The sequence below is a fragment of the Thalassophryne amazonica genome, chromosome 19 (genome assembly GCF_902500255.1).
Source record: "Thalassophryne amazonica chromosome 19, fThaAma1.1, whole genome shotgun sequence".
In the NCBI taxonomy this organism is placed as follows: domain Eukaryota; kingdom Metazoa; phylum Chordata; class Actinopteri; order Batrachoidiformes; family Batrachoididae; genus Thalassophryne; species Thalassophryne amazonica.
The window spans coordinates 67,834,690-67,858,113 of NC_047121.1; the positions used below are offsets into that span (position 1 = coordinate 67,834,690).

Consider the following 23,424-nt stretch of genomic DNA (forward strand, 5'->3'; position numbering starts at 1 on the left):
CGACACACCCCAAGTATTCATAAAAACTGCTCGTAGTTGAAGTACTTGTGCTTTACTTCTGTTCTCTTTTTTTCTGCATAAAATTTTTTTGAAACCTCTACTTTTTTTGGTGCATGTGAAAATTCTAACATATTATTTATTGCTGTCATTTAGACTACCAACACAGTACAAAGTTCTTTTTTATTGAGCAGCTACACCATTAAAATTCTACTACATAAGACTCACTCACTCACTCATCTTCAACCACTTATCGGGGATCGAGTCACTAGACTACAAAAAACTTTTAAAGAGAAATGTGGAGCCCATTTTTTCTTTTTTTACACCTTGAACACAAGTGTCTTGTTCACAGAGGTGCATTGTGGTGGCTTGTGCAGACAGGATTCCCTAATGCATGTGGGGTTTATAATGCTGATGAAGAGTTCTGCTGCAGTTTATGTGCTCTAACACCCACTTAGAGCCAGAGTGCACAAACATAAAGATATGCACATGAATATATCACCCCTGAGGAAGTATTCTGTTTTCAAAACTTCTGTCTTTATCTGTTTAATGTTTTATAGACAAATACACTCACACCTACAGCCCATTAAACTCTGGCAATTCATCAATCCCACATGTCTTTGGAAGTGGGAGGAAGCCAGAGAACTTGGAGGGAATCTACACAAGAATGAAGAGAACAGAACGGACCACATGGGAAGCAACCCCAGGGGCTTCTTGCTGTGACGCAACAGTGCTAACCACTAAGCCACCATGCTGCCTCTCTTGCTTACACTTGCAATTAAAATAATTTCTTTATTGTAGCTAAAATGAATATTTCACACATGATTTATCTGTAGAACTACAAGGCCGTAGGAGAACACATGCATTCGCTGCAGTTCACCAATTTTCTATCTGAACTGATATGAGCTGACGTGCAGGAGGGGGCGCTGTTTCACGAAGGACAAAATATGGTAACTTGGAAATCGGTGCAAGCAATTACTAAAAATATTAAATACAATTATCCTGAATGTGCACATGGTGCTAAGTTTAATCAAATCCCTGCAACAATACCAGACATGTCCACCAGATTGCAGACAGGTATCTATATATTAAAAGTGGAGTGTCCTCTGTGTAAGTACATGCCTATGTGTAACTTCAGTCACGGAGAAACTGGGGAGAGCTGCTTATGTATGCAAAACAAGATCATGGATGAACACTGTGAAAACGGAAAGTTGATAGGACTAATATCTTTGGAGATTTTAGGTAACAACGGTGAGCAATGGATGTTGATATCACCATTAATCAGTCCTTGGTAACCACACAAGCTCTGAAGGCAATATCTCAACTTTGCCTGTTGTAAAACAAGACATCAACTAAATGTGTCAAATAATAAATATCATTATTCACAAAACTTTCTCATTTTAATTTCCTGCAGTTTCAGTTAAAATCATTATAGAAACTTTGCATAATTTATTACCACCCTTTAAAAATGTCAGCTACCTATTTTATAAACACTACCCAATCTAGAGCCCGTGGATCCCCACGGCCAAATGCTAGTATGGTTGGTTCAGCAAAATTTCCTTTTTGTCTTGATCTGGTGCATCACAGTTAAGCAAAGTTTCCCAAGTTCGTCATCATGATGTACCCTTTTAATTTGGGGCCTTAAAAGATAACATTTATTGTTTTTGAGTTATTGTCTGTCTGTCTGCCCATCTCTAGCTTTCTGTGTCACAATATTTGTTTCAGGTTTAGCAATTTTCAAATGGTTCTTTGGAAATTTGTAATTTATTGGCGGCATCACCCCTTCTGTTGTTTTGTTTACGACACACATTTGCTCTCACCTTGTTGTCAGATGACGCCATCGTGAAGTCAAAGGCCTTCAAACAGTTTACAAGAAAGAGGCAGGGAGCAGTGAGGCGGAGGATCCACCAAGTCAACGGACACAAGTTCATGTCCACCTTTCTTCGCCAACCCACCTTCTGTTGTCACTGCCGAGAGTTTATCTGGTGAGAAACACTTGATGTCATCATTAGTTTACTTATGTCGTGTGCAAACTGTAACATACTGTGTTTATGTGTGTGTTATAGGGGTGTTTTTGGAAAGCAGGGTTACCAGTGTCAAGGTAAGCAGACTTATTTTAAAGCTGTAGTCACCTTTTGTTTTTTCACCAAATTGCCAAATTTATGTAGTATATCGCAGAATTACATCTGATTTTTTATTTTTATTTTGGGGTAATTCTATGTTAAATATTAGTGAGTTCACTCCATGACATGAAGGAGGAAGTGCATGTGTGCATGTGCAAGCTTCAAAGTTTATGCTGTATTTAATAAAAACTGGGAATTCAAAATGTCCAACTCCAATAAAATGCATATAGTTGTGACAAAACATCGGTCTCCTCTCTAACTCGGTCTGGCAACCCAAGTAAAGACGTAACAGAAACTAACATGACACAGTAAACCTTTGTGAGTTATGTCTTACCTGTCTAGCAGATATCCAGCAAAACCTTCATCTGAAATATATCCATATTTTTTCTGGCGTTCTTCCTAAAGGGATTTTTCGTCACATATATTACTAGCAGTGTCCATTGTTTTATATCTACTTTAAATATATGTGGGGGGTTTTTTTTTACCTCTTTTTTCTTCATTTATTCGCACTTTGTCATGTTTCTTCAGCTACATGATGTTGACCTTATTTTGTGGTTTGAGGGTTGGAAGCTCCCCATGTCATCTATGACATGTCCACATGATGGATGTGATGGTGTTGTGGTGTTGTGTGTTGTGTTTTTAACCCATGTGGGTCAAAATACTAAATTGTTTCTACAAGAAGCAGTTTTTGATCATATTGGCAGTAAAAGACTGTGACTCCTAAATTTGAATACAAAGGAACAAAATCCTAATGGTGCAGAATAAAACCTTGTTTTATGACTTACATGGTGAAAAAGACAGTACACCTTTAAACATACATCAGTAACAGGTTCTGACCTTTGTGATTGCGTTTCCCAGTTTGTACCTGCGTAGTTCACAAACGATGCCATCAGCTGGTTGTCACCGTGTGTCCACGCATGAAGAAGGTGGCAAAGGAACAGGTAAGAACAGTTTGAGTTATCGACTCCGCCGTCCGTCACACAGTTTCTCTGTGGAGTGGCATGAAGAAGGATTTTCTTTAAAAGGAGATGTGAAATTTCAGTGGCAGGTTGCTAGAAGCTACACAGGAGACACAAGCCTAGATTTGATCTGTTTTCTTGCTCTACTCTGCATGAAGCTGTGACTGTTGATGCAACAGACAAATCACATCAGCAGACGCTTGTAACTCTATCAGACATCTCTTGGTAGCTTCCCTCACACATGCATGCACGCACGCACACGGAGGCCACTTGGCTATTATAATAGAGATGTCAAGTGCAAATAGAACATGCAACCAGCTGATATAATTAAAATAAGATTATACTGTAAATCTACTGGTAAGGAGGAGGTATTGGACTTAACAAGTTCAGCAACATAGGCAGGAAATGTACATCCCCAATTCCAATGAAGGTGGGACGTTGTGTGAAATGTAAATAAAAACAGAATACAGTGATTTGCAAATCCTCTTCAACCTATATTCAATTGAATACACCACAAAGACAAGATATTTAATGTTGAAACTGATAAACTTTATTGTTTTTGTGCAAATATTTGCTCATTTTGAAATGAATTCCTGCAATACATTTCACAAAAGCTGGGACAGTGGTATGTTTACCACTGTGTTACATCACCTTTCCTTCTAACAACACTCAATAAGCATTTGGGAACTGAGGACACTAATTGTGAGTGTCATGATTGGGTATAAAAGGAGCATCTCCAAAAGACTCACGCCTTCAGAAGGAAAGATGGGGCGAGGATCACCACTTTGTGAACAACTGCGTGAAAAAAATAGTCCAACTGTTTAAGAACAATGTTTCTCAACGTTCAGTTGTAAGGAATTTAGGGATTTCATCATCTACAGTCCATAATATAATCAGAAGATTCATAGAATGTGGAGAACTTTCTACACATAAGCAGGAAGGCTGAAAACCAACATTGAATGCCCGGGACCTTCGATCCCTCAGGCTGCACTGCCTGAGGGATCGAAGGCAGTGCCGCCATTAAAGACTTTGCGACTCTTTTTGCTCCCCGGACATTGAATACATGATGCTGCAGGGTAGACCATTCTACCTGTGTAGAGAGTTTACATCGGTGGCTGTAATTGCTGTTTATGTGTCGCCACAAGCTAATGCTAAGCTAGCTATGGAGAAGCTACACTCGTCCATTAGCCAACACCTAGTTGCTCAGCCCGATAGCATTGTCATTGTCATAGACTTTAATCACTCCAACTTGAAGTCTGTCCTGCCTAAATTCCACAAATATGTAAACTTTCCAACAAGAGAGAAAAACACACTGGATCAGGTCTACTGTAACATCCGTTATGCCTGTAATGTCCAAACTTTGCCTCATCTGGGTCTTTCTGACCATATGTCCCTGTCCCTGACACCAGCATATAAACCACTCATCTGTAGACAGAAACCAACCACAAAAACAGTCAGTGTGGACTGAGGAAACCACCTCAGTCCTGCAGGACTGTTTTGAAGTCACAGATTGGGAGGTTTTTGCCGAGGTGAGGTGACAGACCTGGAAGGTCACACACATCAGCTGTGCTGGGCTACATCAACTTCTGTGCTGTTTGTGTGGCTGAGACAAAAACTGTTAAAGTGCTGCCCAATCAAAAGCCGTGGTTCAACAGAGAACTAGCCACCCTGCTCAGAGCACGTGGCACCGCTTTTAGGTCAGGGGATCAGCTGGCCTACAAGAGGGCAAGAAGCAACCTGGGGAGGGCCATCAGAGAGGCCAAGCACAGATACCAGCAATGCATTAAGGAGGACTTCAACACCAGCATCTCCATATGCATGTGGTAGGGAATAAAATCTCTCGCTGGTTATAAAGACAGCACTGCAACCACACCCTGCACAAGCAGCGCCCACCCAGACACAGGGAACCACTTCTTTTCTCGCTTTGACCAACGGAGCAGCGACCCTGGAGACACCCCCAGCCTACACTGACAGCAGAGGACAGCCCCATCAAGCTGGACCAGAACCAGGTCAGAACAACCCTGCGCTGAATCAATGTGAGGAAAGCTCTTGGTCAAGACGGGGTCTCTGGAAGAATCCTTAAGGACTGTGCAGACCAACTAGCAAAAGTCTTCACTACCATCTTTAACCTCTCACTTGAACAGTCTGTGATCCCCACCTGTCTCAAAACAGCTACCATCATCCCAATACCCAAGAAAAACACACTGCCTGAATGACTTTCCGCCCGGTTGCTCTTACCCCTATTATCATGAAGTGTTTTGAGAAACTCATTACCCATCACATTAGATCCGTCATCCCTGCTGACCTAAACCAACATCAGTTTGCTTACCAAGCAAACAGGTCAACAGAAGATGCTGTGATCACATCTCTCCACACAGCCCTTACTCACCTGGACCATAAGAACACATATGTAAGGATGCTATTCGCGGACTTCAGTTCTGCCTTCAATACAGTTATACCCTTTAAACTGGTTGAAAAACTGAGCAACCTGACTGGTTGAAAAACTGAGCAACCTGGGCCTGAGCAGCTCACTGTGTGCATGGATCTTGGACTTTCTCAGTAACAGACCTCAACACATCATGATGGGGGGCTGCACATCCTCCACCCTCGCTCTCAATACAGGAACACCACAGGGATGTGTCCTCAATCCTCTCCTCTACTCCCTTTTTCACTCATGACCGCACCCACAAGCACACCACTAACGCCATCATCAAATTCGCTGACAATACCACTGTTGTAGGGCTCATCACAAATAACAGTGAGACAGCCTGCAGGGAGGAGGTCCAGCTTCTGGAACAGTGGTGTCGCATTAATAACCTGGATCTCAACATCAGCAAGACCAAGGAACCGATTATGGAGTTCAGGAGATCTACATGCACAGAACACCATGCCATCTGCATTAACGGTGAGGAAGTAGAGAGAGCGCAGAGCTTCAAATTTCTTGGTGTGCACATCTCAGCTGACCTCACCTGGGCTGTCAACATCTCCTGCCAGGTGGGGAAGGCCCAACAGATGCTCTACTTTCTCAGGAAACTGAAACAGGCTCACCTCCTCCAACAGCTGCTGATTAATTTCTATCAAGCCACTATGGAGAGCCTTCTGACGTACTGCTGTCCAGTGTGGTTTATAGCTGCAATGCAGAGGTCAGGAAGAACCTTCAGTGGGTGGTGAAAGCAGTCGAGAAGATCATCGGAACCACACCACCCCCCCTTAAATTAGATGTACATCAGCCGTCTCCAGAAGAAAGCCTCTTCCATCGCAGGGGACTCCACTCACCCCGGTCACCTCTTTTTCTCCTTCCTCCCCTCAGGAAAAAGATAACAGTCTATGAAGTGCCACTGTCACGGCTCCAAGCTCTCCTGTCATCCAGGGGTGCGAAGAACCGTGGCAGTTGTCCGGCAGCGCTTCTGGTGGGCGTCCCTAGAGGCCGACGTCCGGGATTATATCCAGGCCTGCACCACCTGCGCCAGGGGCAAGGCTGACCATCGCAGGGCATCAGGACTACTCCAGCCGCTGCCTGTGCCTCATCGCCCCTGGTCCCACATCGGCCTGGATTTTGTCACGGGCTTCCCGCCGTCCCAGGGTAACACCACCATCCTCACGATAGTGGACCGATTCTCCAAGGCGGCCCACTTCGTGGCCCTCCCGAAGCTCCCAACAGCCCAGGAGACAGCGGACCTCCTGGTCCACCACGTCGTCCGGCTGCATGGGATTCCAACAGACATCGTCTCCGATCGCGGTCCCCAGTTCTACTCGCAAGTCTGGAGGAGCTTCTGCCGGGAACTGGGGGCCACGGTGAGTGTCTCGTCCGGGTACCACCCTCAGACCAACGGGCAAGCAGAACGGGTAAACCAGGAGGTGGAACAGGCTTTGCGCTGCGTGACTGCCGCGCACCCGGCGGCCTGGAGTACCCATTTGGCCTGGATCGAGTATGCTCATAACAGCCAGGTGTCTTCAGCCACCGGCCTCTCCCTTTTGAGGTATGCCTGGGGTATCAGCCCCCGTTGTTTCCGGTGGTTGAGGGAGAGGTCGGTGTGCCCTCGGTCCAGGCCCACCTACGGAAGTGCCGTCGGGTGTGGCGTGCCGCCCGTTCTGCTTTGCTAAAGGCCCGGACGAGGGCAAAAGCCCATGCAGACCGTCGGCGGGCCCCGGCCCCTGCGTATCGGCCAGGGCAGGAGGTGTGGTTATCCACAAAGGACATTCCCCTCAAGGTGGACTCCCCCAAGCTACAGGACCGTTACATCGGCCCATTTAAGATCCTTAAGGTCATCAGTCCAGCCGCGGTGAGGCTTCAGCTTCCGGCCTCACTGCGGATCCATCCTGTGTTTCATGTGTCCCGAATAAAACCACATCACACCTCACCCCTCTGTACTCCGGGTCCGGCACCGCCTCCTGCCCGGATCATCGATGGCGAGCCGGCTTGGACCGTACGCCGGCTTTTGGATGTCCGTAGGATGGGCCGGGGCTTCCAGTATTTGGTGGACTGGGAGGGGTACGGCCCCGAAGAACGCTCCTGGGTGAAGAGGAGCTTCATCCTGGACCCGGCCCTCCTGGCCGATTTCTACCGCCGCCACCCGGACAAGCCTGGTCGGGCGCCAGGAGGCGCCCGTTGAGGGGGGGGTCCTGTTGTGTGGGCCGCCAGAAGAGGAGGTACTGCTGGCCCACCACCAGAGGGCGCCCTGCCTGAAGTGCGGGCTTCAGGCACGAGAGGGCGCAGTCGCCTCACAGGAGCAGCCAGGGTGACAGCTGTCACGCATCACCTGCAACAGCTGTTACCCATCATCTGATCAGCAGGGGAATATCAGCAGGACGACGCCTCCACCTCTTTGCCGAGATATCGTTCTACCTGGAAGGTAACGTGCTCAGCTGACTGGTTAACAGTGATCTTTTGTGACTTTTGTGAGTTGTTTACCTGACTCCTTTTCCAACGAGTGGTGGAGGTAGTTTTCCTGCCGTACGGATTCCTGGGTGCAGACGCACCCACATTTAATTGTTCTTTTGTTCCTCGCCAGCAGTACCAGGTCCGACACGCGAAGGCAGTGGCCACCTGGGAGTTCGGGACTTGGCGGCTCCAGTATTCCCGGGGTCTGGTGGCGGAGGAAACCGTGTGGTTCCGGTTCTACTTTGGAGAGGCGTCTCCTATCTTCGAGCCTGCCCACACGACACCTGTGTGAATTTGACTTTGTCCATTATTGTAATCTGTTGTACTTGTTGTGCATATTCACAACAGTAAAGTGTTGTTATTTGACCTCATCCATTGTCCGTTCATTTGCGCCCCCTGTTGTGGGTCCGTGTACCTACACTTTCCCAACAGCCACACCAACAGACTGAAAAACAGCTTTTACCCTCAGGCAGTGAAAGCCATCACCCCATCCCCAATCCCTGTGACACCCAACCATCCCCATTATCATTGCCATCTACCATCCAACCTCCCAGCTCATAAACCATCAGACACCTCCCTATTTCTCTTAAATTCGCACAAACCACTTTTCAGCTCTGCTGTATACGCAAATGCACTTTTTTATATTAGATATTTTTTAAAGTACTTGTTTATTTATATTTTTAATATGTTTACTTTCTTTGCTGCCACAGAGGAGAGGATGCTAAACTGCATTTCACTGTATGAACTTTGTTTTTATAGTGACAATAAAGATATTGATTGATTGATTGATTGATTGATTGATTGATTGATTGATTAAAACCTGACATCACTGTGTAAAGGATCTTACAGTGTGGGCTCAGGAACACTTCAGAAAATCATTTTCAGTTAACACAGTTCGTCGCTACATCTACAAGTGCAAGTTAAAACTCTACCATGCAAAGTAAAAGCCAAATGTCAACAACATCCAGAAACGCTGCCGCCTTCTCTGGGCCCGAGCTCATTTGAAATGGACAGACGCAAAGTGGAAAAGTGTGCTGTGATCTGATGAGTCCATGTTTCAAATTGTTTTTGGAAATCATGGACGTCATATCCTCCGGACAAAAGAGGAAAAGACCATCCAGATTGTTACCAGCGCAAAGTTCAAAAGCCAGCATCTGTGATGGTATGGGGGTGTGTTAGTGCCCATGACATGGGCAACTTACACATCTGTGATGGCACCATCAATGCTGAAAGGTACATCCAGGTTTTGGAGCAACACATGCTGCCATCCAAGCAACGTCTTTTTCAGGAACATCCCTGCTTATTTCAGCAAGACAATGCCAAGCCACATTCTGCATATGTTACAACAGCGTGGCTTCGTAGTAAAAGAGTGCGGGTACTAGACTGGCCTGTCTGCAGTCCAGATCTGTCGCCCATTGAAAATGTGTGGTATATTATGAAGTGCAAAATGCGACAACGGAGACCCCGGACTGTTGAACAACTGAAGTCGTACATCAAGCAGGAATGGGAAAGAATTCCACCTACAAAGCTTCAACAATTAGTGTCCTCAGTTCCCAAACGCTTATTGAGTGTTGTTAGAAGGAAAGGTGTTGTAACACAGTGGTAAATATACCACTGTCCCAGCTTTTTTGAAACGTGTTGCAGGCATCCATTTCAAAATGAGCAAATATTTGCACAAAAACGATAAAGTTCATCAGTATGAACATTAAATATCTTGTCTTTGTGGTGTATTCAATTGAATATAGGTTGAAGAGGATTTGCAAATCATTGTATTCTGTTTTTATTTACATTTTATACAACGTCCCAACTTCATTGGAATTGGGGTTGTAGGTAAGTATGGGAAAATAATCCTGGCATTTAGTTTGTGCAGTTACTTACTGGCCCTGTAAATGGAAGCACTGTATAAAAGTGGATGTAAATCCTAATGGTTAATGCAATATTGTTGTTAAACCTCATCAATTAAAACTGAAAGTCGACATTACAAGCACATCTGGATTATTTCATTTCAACTCCATTGTGGTGGTGTACAGAGGCAAAATATCCCCCCCCCCACACACACACACAAAAAAGGGTCACTGCCCAAATACTTATGGACCCAAGTCTACATCTATGCATCACCACACACACACACACACACACACACACACGTATCTGTGACAAACACCTGCAGTGATCTGTGCAGCGTGTTCATGTTCCTGTTTCTGTGCTGACCTGGTGACTGAACCAAAATTCTGCACTTTGCTTTTCCATCTGTTTTATTAATAGCATTTCCTGCTATATAATGATTTGTTTTGGGGGTGGAAGGGTCATTTGAATATGGTATCTTTGTTCTGTTTTTGCTACATTTTGCTGAAATTTTCTAGTTTCTCTTCCTTGTCAAAAGTCAGATGGCAGCAAATGCAGCACTGTAGTCACTAATGAAAAAAAAAAGAAGGAAGCAGCCATTTTTTTTATTCTGGACGTGCACGGCTGAACATTCCACCTCAGCGGTGCTTATGCACACTGTATGTGCAGATACAGTAATGTGTCTTCTCTTCTGCAGCCCACAAACCAAGGCTTCAGCATAAATGTTCCTCACAAGTTCAACATCCACAACTACAAGTCGCCAACTTTCTGTGATCACTGTGGCTCGCTGCTGTGGGGGCTCGTCAGACAGGGGCTGCATTGCAAAAGTAAGAGGCTTTCCAAGGCTGGTTTTAAACTGAGGAGCTTTCACACAGCTTTCCTTACTTAAAATGGAGTTGAAGCCAAGTTGCTGTTGAGTTGCATGTTGTAAAACCTTCTGCAGCAAACTTGAAACTTGAATGAAACTTGACTACAACAATTGCAGAACTCGACATTTTGACACTAGTTTCATGCAACAACCAATCAAAAAGCTAATATGGTGTCACATAAAGATGTGAAACTGGTATTGGAGTGGTTTGGTTCACCACAATTATTAAGCAATGCGCAAAAAGCAGAAATAAATGTTCATCAAAAGTATAAAGCACCTTGTCTGTCCTTTTCTGTGTGTGTGGGCATGTGTGGCTCCGCAGCCCATATATGTGGAACGTGGGTGAGACCTAGGCAGGACAAATGAAGCCCAAACATAGACAGGTTAACCTTGGTTCGGGTGTTTATTCAGTCATATTTATGGAGACTGACCGCAGCCGGTCTGCTCTGTGTCAGCCTGATCCCGTCAGATCTCAGAAGCTAAGCAGTGAGGCGTCTGGTTAGTACTTACCTCTTTGGAACACCAGCGACTGTGTGTGTTTCTCCAGGTAAAACGGGAATTGCGTCAGGAAGGGCATCCGGTGTGAAACTTGTGCCAAATACCAATGCGGATCTGACTGTATCCGCTGTGGCGACCCCAAACAACACAGGGGCAGCCGAATGGACAACATTATTTATGGAGACTGACTGATGGTTCTCATCAAGGTTTTGTTTTGATTTGGCCGTTAAAAATGAACTTTACCTAATTTCTCCAAGGTACCAATAGCTGTGACAAATCCTAACACAGTTAGCAGCTTAGTGACGAGCTCAGCTAACTGGCTAACATCGCTTCAGGTGCTTATTAAATCATAATTCACTGGGCTAAGCGGTGATTCTCATAATGGTTTTGCTTTGATGTGGCCATTAAAAGGTATGACCCTTTCATTTCCTCAGGAATCGTGTGTTAACAACATAACATCATGCTAACACTGTTGGCATCCAAAATTACATTTACACAATAATTTTACTCAATGAGTCTTACATGATTTGTTCAAAGAACTAACCACACAAGCCATATTATTAAAGATATTTGTAATAAAATTAAAAGATGACAAATGCATATCTAAGGGCCCCTTCACGCATAGTACAAATAAGTACAAATCAGGGCGAATCACAGCAGAACAGTTCGTATGAGCGAACCACGAAAACATCGAGCCGACGGGCAGGCACGAACGAACCTGCTACAATGGTTTTGTAGCGGGAACACAGTGTGAGCAGCTGGAGCATGTGTAGCCACATCGCGCAGCTGCTGTGAAAAAAAAAATAGAAAAATACATGCCACCCACGAGATTCAAACCTGAAATGTACAAAAGCTCTGGTTGCCAGCCAGAAACTTTACCAATGTGCTACCATCGCGGTCTTATAAAACGCATGGAAAAATGCCTGAAATCAACAAGGACATAAATGCATTTTTAAAAAGAGAGAAAAAGGCACAGTGATAACTGACCAAACGGCATTTGCTACAGCATATTTCTGCTGATACGTGACTGAAAGTGGTGTATTTGTCGCACTGTGTCCTGTCAGACAGACATGACATTCAAATCGCCTGCTGTGTGTCCACACTAACTGACGGTCCATATCACCTGGGGCAGCTTGTCAATGTGCGCGCTCTCCAGCCTGTCACAAAAGCGATATATGTTTTTATGTATTTCCACATGAGGACAGCAAGCACACACACGCACCTGTATGTCAAAACAAGGTACGTGTTCTGCAGTGACGTCCAGGACCAGGACTGTTAACAGCTCAAAAGTGATAGTGTGCTGACTATGTTCGTGCTAACAGCTCGAATGGCCACACATATTCGAGCGGTGTAGATTTCGAGCAGTGTAGATTTTGTGTGTGTCACCTGGAATTTGGCTGACACCTGCCGCGAGAGGGATCGAATGGGCTCTCACAGCGTACATCTGTCTTTCAGCTGCTGGTGTGCGAGGCGTTGGAGGCAGCTCCAATTTTATAGGTATTGCATACGATTCCTGCTTCGTGCACAATTCGACCACATTCGTGCTATGTGTGAAGGGGCCCGAAATGAGATCACTGGATTTGATCTTACATGTATTTTGATCTAAGATTTACAGCACCCTTGGCCAGTATTTACAAGTCTTTCAAGCAGTTCATTCTCGACTAATATAATATTAGTCACAGCATTTTTTTTTTTATCTTTTGTGTGATGCATTCCAATCAACTACTATTTCTGTGTTAAAAGCTATTGCTTAAACATGATAATTTATGAAGCTACAGTTTCATAATGTGACGGCAAAAAGCTTTTTTATTTTATTTATTTATTTTCCTTTGATCAAAGGTAGATTGCACTAACTGGGAGATCATTGGCTCAACAACACATCTGAAGTAATTCTCCAATGGAACATGATACAGTACAACCCCTGGCAAAAATTATGAAATCACCGGCCTCAGAGGATGTTCATTCAATTGTTTAATTTTGTATAAAAAAAGCAGATCACAGACATGACACAAAACTAAAGTCATTTCAAATGGCAACTTTCTGGCTTTAAGAAACACTATAAGAAATCAAGAAAAAAAGATTGTGGCAGTCAGTAACGGTTACTTTTTTAGACCAAGCAGAGGAAAAAAAATATGGAATCACTCAATTCTGAGGAAAAAATTATGGAATCACCCTGTAAATTTTCATCCCCCAAATTAACACCTGCATCAAATCAGATCTGCTCATTGACATTGACCCTATGCCATGACATTGACCCTATGTGTCTTTTTGCAAGGAATGTTTTTGCAGTTTTTGCTCTATGGCAAGATGCATTATCATCTTGAAAAATGATTTCATCATCCCCAAACATCCTTTCAATTGTCCAAAATATCAACATAAACTTGTGCATTTATTGATGATGTAATGACAGCCATCTCCCCAGTGCCTTTACCTGACATGCAGCCCCATATCATCAATGACTGTGGAAATTTACATGTTCTCTTCAGGCAGTCATCTTTATAAATCTCATTGGAAAGGCACCAAACAAAAGTTCCAGCATCATCACCTTGCCCAATGCAGATTCGAGATTCATCGCTGAATATGACTTTCATCCAGTCATCCACAGTCCACAATTGCTTTTCCTTAGCCCATTGTAACCTTGTTTTTTTCTGTTTAGGTGTTAATGATGCCTTTCGTTTAGCTTTTCTGTATGTAAATCCCATTTCCTTTAGGCGGTTTCTTACAGTTCAGTCACAGACGTTGACTCCAGTTTCCTCCCATTCGTTCCTCATTTGTTTTGTTGTACATTTTTCGATTTTTGAGACATATTGCTTTAAGTTTTCTGTCTTGACGCTTTGATGTCTTCCTTGGTCTACCAGTATGTTTGCCTTTAACAACCTTCCCATGTTGTTTGTATTTGGTCCAGAGTTTAGACACAGCTGACTGTGAACAACCAACATCTTTTGCAACATTGCGTGATGATTTACTCTCTTTTAAGAGTTTGATAATCCTCTCCTTTGTTTCAATTGACATCTCTCGTGTTGGAGCCATGATTCATGTCAGTCCACTTGGTGCAACAGCTCTCCAAGGTGTGATCACTCCTTTTTAGATGCAGACTAACGAGCAGATCTGATATGATGCAGGTGTTAGTTTTGGGGATGAAAATTTACAGGGTGATTCCATAATTTATTCCTCGGAATTGAGTGAGTCCATATTTTTTTTTCCCTCTGCTTGGTCTAAAAAAGTAACCGTTACTGACTGCCACAATTTTTTTTTCTTGATTTCTTATAGTGTTTCTTAAAGCCAGAAAGTTGCCATTTGAAATGACTTTAGTTTTGTGTCATGTCTGTGATCTGCTTTTTTTCTACAAAATTAAACAACTGAATGAACATCCTCCGAGGCCGGTGATTCCATAATTTTTGTCAGGGGTTGTATGATGCAAAATAGGATATAAATTTGCAAATAGGACACCACTGATTAGAAATATAATCCCAGGAGAAAACAATACAAATAATAATGAAAAATTACAAATCTAGGTGACTAACTGAAACCTGTTGTGTGCGAGTTTGATTTTGCTTTTTAATTTATTCATTTATACATGGTTAACTTTGTATAACTGAAATTGTGTGGAAATTAGGTGCAATTTGTAACCTGCAAATGGTTGTGTGAAATAGTCACGTTTGATAATGCGACTTGAATATATATATATATATATATATATCACATTTAAATTCAACTTTAAATTCATTGTACATGTGTCTTCTTTCAATTTAGTTTGCAAAATGAATGTTCACATCCGCTGCAAGAGCAACGTAGCACCCAGCTGCGGCGTGAACAGCGTGGAACTTGCCAACACGCTTGCAGAGATGGGCCTGCAGGCCGGAGGACTCTCCAAACGCAACTTAGAGGTACACTGAAGCCAAACACACTGTGTGGTAATTATGTGTAAATGCAGTCATAATCTGGGTTATGGAAGTCATTTCCTGCTGGAATTTATAGATCAAAAGTGAAAGTCAGACAAAGGCGCCTGTTGAGAGTCCGGAGATAACGGAGCCACAGCAGCAGACTGCACATCTGGGGCTCGCAGATTTCACCTTCCTTCAAGTACTTGGCAAAGGTAGCTTTGGAAAGGTAGGAACTGCAGTGGAATGTGGAATAATGTTTAATATTGTGCACAACATAATGAAATATGGCAGCACTGTGATTTCTGATAACAACTAATCTTGCAGGTTAAAGGTGTTTTAAACAAGTATTTCTACAAGTGCACTTATTATTACAATTAAGCAGTATGGGCATGTGTAGTTGTGAATACCTTCTGGATGCAGTGTACATAAATACATAAGGGTAAAAAATTGTTGCTCTCACCGGAAACAAATGTATCTGGAGGCTCAAGATGTGACCTTCTGCAAAAGGATGAACCATAAGTTATTTTCATTTACATTTATGACCATTCAAACTTCTGAAAGATAATGCTGTATCACAGTAGTAATGTTAGCACAGCAGATGAATGTTTTAAATATTGAAATTGTGAGTACAACTTAATTGATATAATTATGAATTCATATTCATAATATAATTATGAATTATTTCATATATAGTAAAGTGAAAATTATTTTACTTTAAGGGTGCAGCTTAGTTTGAAGATGTTTTTCCACTCTTAATGCATGGCAAAACTGTTAAACTGTCAATCAGATATATTGGATAGACCTTAATGTGCAAGTGCAATATCTAGGAAAGTGCAAGTATCAGATTGGGACTGTGTTGGTGGATACTCTGTGTTATATGACTCATTTTGGCGGGGGGGGGCTTATCAGGGCATCTCTAGCTAAACCTTGAGTTCTTTTAAAAAATCTCCATAAATCTGCAACTTCAAATCACCTGTAAAAATGCAATTTGAATTTTTTGTCATAAAGCCTGATCAGGATTTGTAAAATGAGCATAAAAATAAATTTCTGTACTGTGTTTGGAAAATCTTGTGGGTTATCACTCTTAAAGGGGAACAGAAATGCCCATGGATTATTTATAGCACGAATAAACACAAAAAATGCATTCTTTTGATAGAGAAAGAAAGACCATAAAACACTGACAGAAAAACTTGTTTTAGTCGTGGCCTGAGAGGCTTTGGCATCAAATGGCTGTTGCCATTTATGCAGCCCAGGCGGGTGATGTCACTCGTTGGTTGGAAGATGAGCCTCGTTCTAAGATTCTCTGCCCGAGGCACCAACACAGAGGTTATATATATGACTACTAGAGTCCACACTCCCAATGCTGCCCACTAAACGTGAACGTCCCTTCATGGACAGCGACATGACACCTCCTAACCGGGCAAAATATTGACGAAGTTCCCGGATGTTAATGCATTTTCAATGGGGAACACACTCAGAAAAACACTTGCAAAATCCGTGTTAGAATGCCATTTTGACCTGGGTATCGAGCCAGTAAAATTAATTAACATTATAATTAACATTAAATCATGGAGGGACACTATTAAACTTACTCTGACACCCACACATTCCCAAATATTAATGTTGAAAGTTACACGGATCTGTGCTGTTAAGCTGCACTTCTGGGCTGAACACAGCTGCTGCTGTTGTTTTCAGCACATTTTCAGCACATTACAAAACATTTATATATGTATATATATAAAATATTTTTCCACAATGATCCTTTATTGACTGAGTTTTATTCATGAAGTCAGTGGTGTGTGTGTGTGTACATCTCTGTGTGTGAGTGGTGTGTGTAAGTGTCGTCCGAGGACGCGGACGACACTTACACAGGCAGGAAACATACACCTGTTTATCAACCAAATATCATGGACAAAGTGACAAAATTAACCAAAACCACTTACGTATGGAAGGAAATATTGTCTCCCTTGTTCCTCCATTTGTGTCTTTGCCAACATGTGCAGCTTTCCGGTATATTCCACCTGTTTCTTGATAAGACTAATAGAACTTCAATGAGTGAGCTCAGTAAACTGCACTCGCCCCACCAGAGGACGACCCCAACCAGTGACGTCAACCAGAAGTGCCTTCCACTGACTTCAGCCAACGCCCATTTACATCTCAATTTAGCAGCAGATTTGATTCAAATTATATTATCTACACTGTGATCAAACATTCTGCAAGTGCATGAATAACAATTTTTACCAAGGAATGCACAAACAAATTCTCAAAAAGCGTTTCTGTTCCCATTTAAATCTCTGTGCTTTAACGTCTGCAGGTGATGCTGGCGAGACTAAACGGAAAAGAACGTGTTTTTGCCATCAAGGTGTTGAAGAAAGACATAATTCTGCAGGACGATGATGTGGAGTGTACCATGACGGAGAAGAGGGTGCTCTCTCTAGCTCGCTGTCATCCTTACCTCACACAACTGTACTGCTGCTTCCAGACACCGGTCAGTAAAAACATGCACGCCTTCTTCTTCCTTGCTGAGTGCATATGGCCAAACCACTCTGGGTCCTGCATGGCAACCACCCAGGAAGACAACCAGTCTATCCCCACCTCCCGAAAGCAGGCGTATATCGGCCTCAGCTAACTGAAACATGGCCGTCTACTTGGCTAGCGCTGCTGGAGCTCTCAACACTGATGCACCTATGTGCCGCTTGCTTGACCATGCCCAGAGAAGCGCGCCACATTACCAACATATTGTAGTCTCACAACGCAAGTGGTTTGCCTCTGTGATGGGTCATGTTTTAGCATTTTGTTCTGAACTGATCTTTTGTATTATGGTTATTTTTTTAGACTTCACTGGTTAATTTTGTCCCACGTTAAATTAACTGTGGTGCTTTTATGTTGGCATTTCTTCCGTGTTCATTCCATGTAACATAACTTGCTGTTTCTGGCCTTCTGGGTTCATGTGTCCCTGCACTTTTGTGTTAAATTATTTGGTTGCCTTTAGAAGTGCCACTGAAGCATTCTTGTGCCGCCAGATTGTCTAGATTTGCCCTACTCTCTTGCATTAATATTCGTGTTTTTCCATTGTTTTCCCTCTATGTTACAGACCTTTGTTACTGTTCTGAATTCCCTACCTTTTGCCTGCTGTCTTTGGAGTTGTTCTCCTGCTACAATAACTCAGTGTTTTGATTGATTTTGGATCACCCTCGTCTGCTCTCATAGAAAGATCTGTTGTGTGTTGCTACAAACTCTGCCTAGAATTCTGGTGGGACAAAAAACGTACTATTATCTATCTATCATTGTGGTTCTCCGCATTGGGATCCATCAGTCTTGACATTACACAACTCATCTGTGTTTCCTTTAGTAACATTTCATGATCCAGGACAATGACACACCCAGACGGGACAATGACACACCCAGGCACATATCTCCTTACTCAGCTTCTCAAGTGCTGCAATTAGGGCATCCATTGACATCAACAAATTCAAGGAAGTCATTACTGAGTGCACTGTGCACCTAGGGTCTAATTAGTAACCACCTCTTAAGAACTTTATGGTCTTTGTGTTGTGTCATTTCCATTTGTAAAACCTTACTCGCCACTTTGTCCTTCAAGGTGAAAGCAGATTTTATTGACTTGCACTCTCTGCAGCAGAGTGTGGAGTAGGGTTGGGATGACCAATGAAAATAATTAGGCCACAACTCTTGACAATAAATTAATAAGGTCAAAATTGACTTTTATTTATACATTTTTAAAAACTATAGAACTACATCTTGGAAACATGGCATTAGCACACTGAACTACATGAATATGTGGTACTACTGGATGCAAGATATCGGTTCCTGCTTGATCTCCGTTGTCTGTGAAATAATCTCTGCAAGGGTATCCTGTCTCTGTATGGGATAACTGCATAAAAAGAAGTTCATCAACATTATCTGGGTCCAGAAGTGCCCTGTTCTTGGCGACAGTGTTGCCAACAACAGGAAAGAGTCTCTCTGGTGGAAGTGAGGTGAAGGGGCAGAAAAGCATCCTGTTTGTTAATTATTTACCCTTAAATTGTGTGCAAATCTGAATTACCCAGTTATTTAACTAGAAGAAAATATGTATACTCTTCGGGTACTACCTAGTTATAGTCAACTATTATGACCAGTCATCCCAACCCTAGTCTGTTGTTTACTAAGTTGCAATGTAATAAAAGGTCTGCAGATGGCAGTAGTTTCCCAGTCCAGTGTTAAGAGAAATGACTCTCTCTCTCTCTCTCTCTCTCTCTCTCTCTCTCCCATGTTTAAATTTTCTGTATGTGCTGTCATGTTAGGTGATCTGGCCTGGCAGTCCAGGTGTTTATCTCTGTCTCATAAAGCCCACCCACATTTTCAGACTGGATCCTCTTCTACTGACTGTAACATTTTCTTTTTTTTTCCCTCCAACATGCTCTGGTTGCTGTCTGACAGCAGGATTTGAGATGTTGGCGCCTGGATCGTGGCATTAATGCACAAATGCCATCTCACCAAATGAAATAGCACCTGGTCAATTGACTACCTGCTCTTCTGTGCACCAGCTGGCCTTTTTACAGCTGCATGCAGTCTGCTGTATCATCTTCTCTCACACAGCATCACCTCCACCTCCCTCCACTGTCACCTTGAAGGAGGACCAAACCACATCATGTTTCTGTGTCGGCTCGTTTAGAGTTCGTCTTGGCGGTGCAGGATAATTGACTCAGTTACCTTCACCCTCAGGTGTAGGATGATGGCATTTAGAATTCAGTATTTATATACAGCTCCAGATGAATTCTTGCTTGGCACATGACATAAGCACATTATCTCCAAATGCAATTATCAGTCCAGCAATTAATGTAATGTCAACTGTGGCCTTTGTGATCACTTTAGGGAGTTGTTGTTTTTTTTGTTTTTTGCGGGGGTGCAGAGCTCCTGTTATTCCCCTGTAATGTTTTTTTTACACAGGCTGTGTTTTGTAGATCACTTATTAATGCTATCTGTAATAAGAAAGAAAGATTTATGGGTTTTGATCAGTTGTTCTTTTACCCCACTAACTTAAAACTGCTGACAACTGCACCAGAATTTAATATATGGACATGCGAGATTCATGACATGAGGACGCGCATCATCCTTGAAGCCATCTTAGTTTGCCTTTGACCACGACTTTTTGGACTGTTTTAGAACACTGGACCCTCGAGGAGGCGTTGTAGCTTTTGTGTGCACGTGTATGTTTTCATGTATAAGAGCCTGTCATATATGTTTTGCAGGACCGGCTGTTCTTTGTGATGGAGTTTGTGAATGGTGGCGACCTAATGTTCCACATCCAGAAATCCAGGAAGTTTGATGAGGCCCGAGCATGCTTCTACACAGCGGAGATCACGTCAGCGCTTATGTTCCTGCACACTAAAGGCATCATCTACAGGTCTGTGTCATGCGCACATGTGCTGCTTCCAGTTTGGTGTGCAGCATACAGCACTTCACAGGGGTGTCCCGATAGTTTCTCAAAGTGTACCCTTCATGACAATTTATTTTATGTTTGTCCTTAGATCATTAAAGTATTTGTCCAATGTGCCAAACATGCTGCTTGCCCTTTTGTGTCTCAAAAGATTTGTTCTTATCTCCAGAATATTCCTCAGACAAGGGAAACTGCAGTGCAAGTATTTCTGGATATAAACACATCAGGTCAATGGCTGAATATTTTGGCTGGTTTTAAGTAGAGCTCGACCGATATATCAGCTGATAATATCTGCCGATATGAGCCTTTCACCAATGTAGCTGATGTGAAACTTTTTATTTATTAATATGGTAAAATAAACAATGTACTCTCTGAACTTTGGCTGTTGGAAATGGTGTCATTATGTAAATTGTCCAGCAGATGGTGCACTGATAACGTTGTTTGCAGTGTTCTCAAGAATGGCTGGGAACCCATCACCCCTTGGTCACATTAGCTGTAAGAATCAGTGGCAAAGCAACTACAGTAACTTTTTCAGTCAAAGTGGTCATTTAGTGAGACAAGTGGTCATTATGCCACCAGCTAGGTAAGGCCAAAATAGACAAGAAACCTATTTTATTCAAATGCCAAGGGATCCAAAATGGTGACTGCCAATCACAGTGAAAGCAGCATGACATAAGTTGTTTGGCTGTTGGTTATATTTATAGTTATTTATAATAAAGTTTATGTTTAAACTGTAAAACATGAAGTCTCAGTTACATTTCTTTGTCATAAGAGTTTGATAATGACATGTTAAGAATCTGACATTTTTATGTATATATCAGCAGATAATTTGGGATTTTAATTTCTACCGAATATCTGTATTATATCGGCCCACAAAAAATCTATATTGGTCGGGCTCTGCTTTTAATGAAATGCATGTTGTGTGAATTAGAATGATAAAACTTCTTCAAGGAGCAGTTGCACGAAAGACTGTGACTCTAAATGTTTATCAGTGCCTCTCCTGTTATTGCCACAATCATATTTGGTCGCCACTGTTTTGCTCATGCGCTATGATTGTATGCACAGTGTGTGCAACAAAACTACTGCCAAAGTGTCCGGAAATGAACAGTTACATGACTGCTGCTAAATCTGTCTTTTTGGAGTCCTCCTTGTATCACTGTTGCATGTTTGCAGTGTTTTAAGCAGCAATGCAAAGCGCTCCCCGACACTGCATGATGATCAGAAAGGTGACATCACGTGAGCCTACAGTAACGTTCGAGTTATACGAGGGCTGTCAATAAAGTATAGGTCCTTTTTATTTTTTTCAAAAACTATATGGATTTCATTCATATGTTTTTACGTCAGACATGCTTGAACTCTCGTGCGCATGCGTGAGTTTTTCCACGCCTGTCGGTGACGTCATTCGCCTGTGAGCACTCCTTGTGGGAGGAGTCGTCCAGCCCCTCGTTGGAATTCCTTTGTCTGAGAAGTTGCTGAGAGACTGGCGCTTTGTTTGATCAAAATTTTTTCTAAACCTGTGAGACACATCGAAGTGGACACGGTTCGAAAAATTAAGCTGGTTTTCGGTGAAAATTTTAACGGCTGATGAGAGATTTTGAGGTGATACTGTCGCTTTAAGGACTTCCCACGGAGCGGGACGTCGTGTTGTGAAAGTGTAGTGACACGGACCCACAACAGGGGGCGTAAATGAACGGACAATGAAAGAGTCAAATATGAACACTTTACTGTTGTGAAAAGTACAACCAAACACAGCAGATTACAGAATATGTACAATAGTCAATTAGCAAAGGTGACGTGTGGGCAGGCTCGAGGATAGAGGACGTCTGTCCTGAGAAGAACCGGAACCACACGATTTCCTCCGCCACCGAACCTGGAGAATACTGGAGCCGCCAAATCCCGAACACCCCAGGTGGCCACTGTCTCCGTGTGTCGGATCTGGTACTGCTGGCGAGGAGCAGAGACAATCAGATGTGGGTGTGTGAACACCCAGTAACAACAACGGTGGGAATTCCACCTCCACCTCTAACACACACTCGTGCAGTGTCTGAGTAACCACTTATCTGGATATGCAGGCTGAGAAGGTTACCCCCTAAGGTAGACGATATCTCGGCAACGAGGTGGAGATGACGTCCGGTCTTTATGGAGTGGGATAATGAAGTGTAGATGGGTGACAGCTGTCAAGAGATAATGAGTGACAGCTGTCACCCCCGGCTGTGTCCGTGGCGGCAGCGCCCTCTCGTGCCTGAAGCCCGCACTTCAGGCAGTTCGCCCTCTGGTGGTGGGCCAGCAGTACCTCCTCTTCTGGCGGCCCACACAACACGTCGTGCAGCGGTCCCAGGCGCCGTCGTCAGCCTGTTTCAAGCTGAAAACCTCCACATTTCAGGCTCTATTGATCCAGGACATCGTGAGAGAACAGAGAAGTTTCAGAAGAAGTCGGTTTCAGCATTTTATCGGATATTCCACTGTTAAAGGAGATTTTTTTAATGAAAGACGTGTGGACGGATTGCAGCGTCCGCGACGCTCCGCCACAGGAAAAACACCTCTGTTGGAAGCCTTAAGGACAAGTTGGAACATGTCCAGCTGTTAAACAATTTCTCATATACTCACTCCACTGAAAGCCATCAAAAGCTGCCTGGATTTTACAAATGGTTATCAACACGGAGGTGTTTTTCCTGTGCCGCCGCACCGCGCCGGCTGCGTTCCTTTCATTAAAAAAATCTCCTTTAACAGTGGAATATCCGGATAAAATGCGGAAACCGACTTCTTCTGAAACTTCTCTGTTCTCTCACGACGTCCTGGATCAATAGAGCCTGAAATGTGAAGGTTTTCAGCTTGAAACAGGCTGACGACGGCGCCTGAGAGCGCTGCATGACGTCCCGCTCCGTGGGAAGTGTTGTGAAAGTGTAGTGACACGGACCCACAACAGGGGGC

General features: G+C 43.2%; 1 protein-coding gene across 1 annotated transcript in view; it reads left to right on the plus strand.

Annotated features, from left to right (window-relative positions):
* The window catches only part of prkcha (protein kinase C, eta, a), a 115,727-nt gene that overhangs the window by 24,901 nt on the left and 67,402 nt on the right, over positions 1 to 23,424 (plus strand). The window contains exons 3-10 of the mRNA XM_034195359.1: positions 1,829 to 1,982; positions 2,064 to 2,098; positions 2,979 to 3,061; positions 10,504 to 10,633; positions 14,926 to 15,059; positions 15,151 to 15,282; positions 17,371 to 17,544; positions 20,306 to 20,460. Of these exons, the coding sequence (XP_034051250.1) occupies positions 1,829 to 1,982; positions 2,064 to 2,098; positions 2,979 to 3,061; positions 10,504 to 10,633; positions 14,926 to 15,059; positions 15,151 to 15,282; positions 17,371 to 17,544; positions 20,306 to 20,460 (997 nt within the window). The remainder of the gene's footprint in view (positions 1 to 1,828; positions 1,983 to 2,063; positions 2,099 to 2,978; positions 3,062 to 10,503; positions 10,634 to 14,925; positions 15,060 to 15,150; positions 15,283 to 17,370; positions 17,545 to 20,305; positions 20,461 to 23,424) is intronic.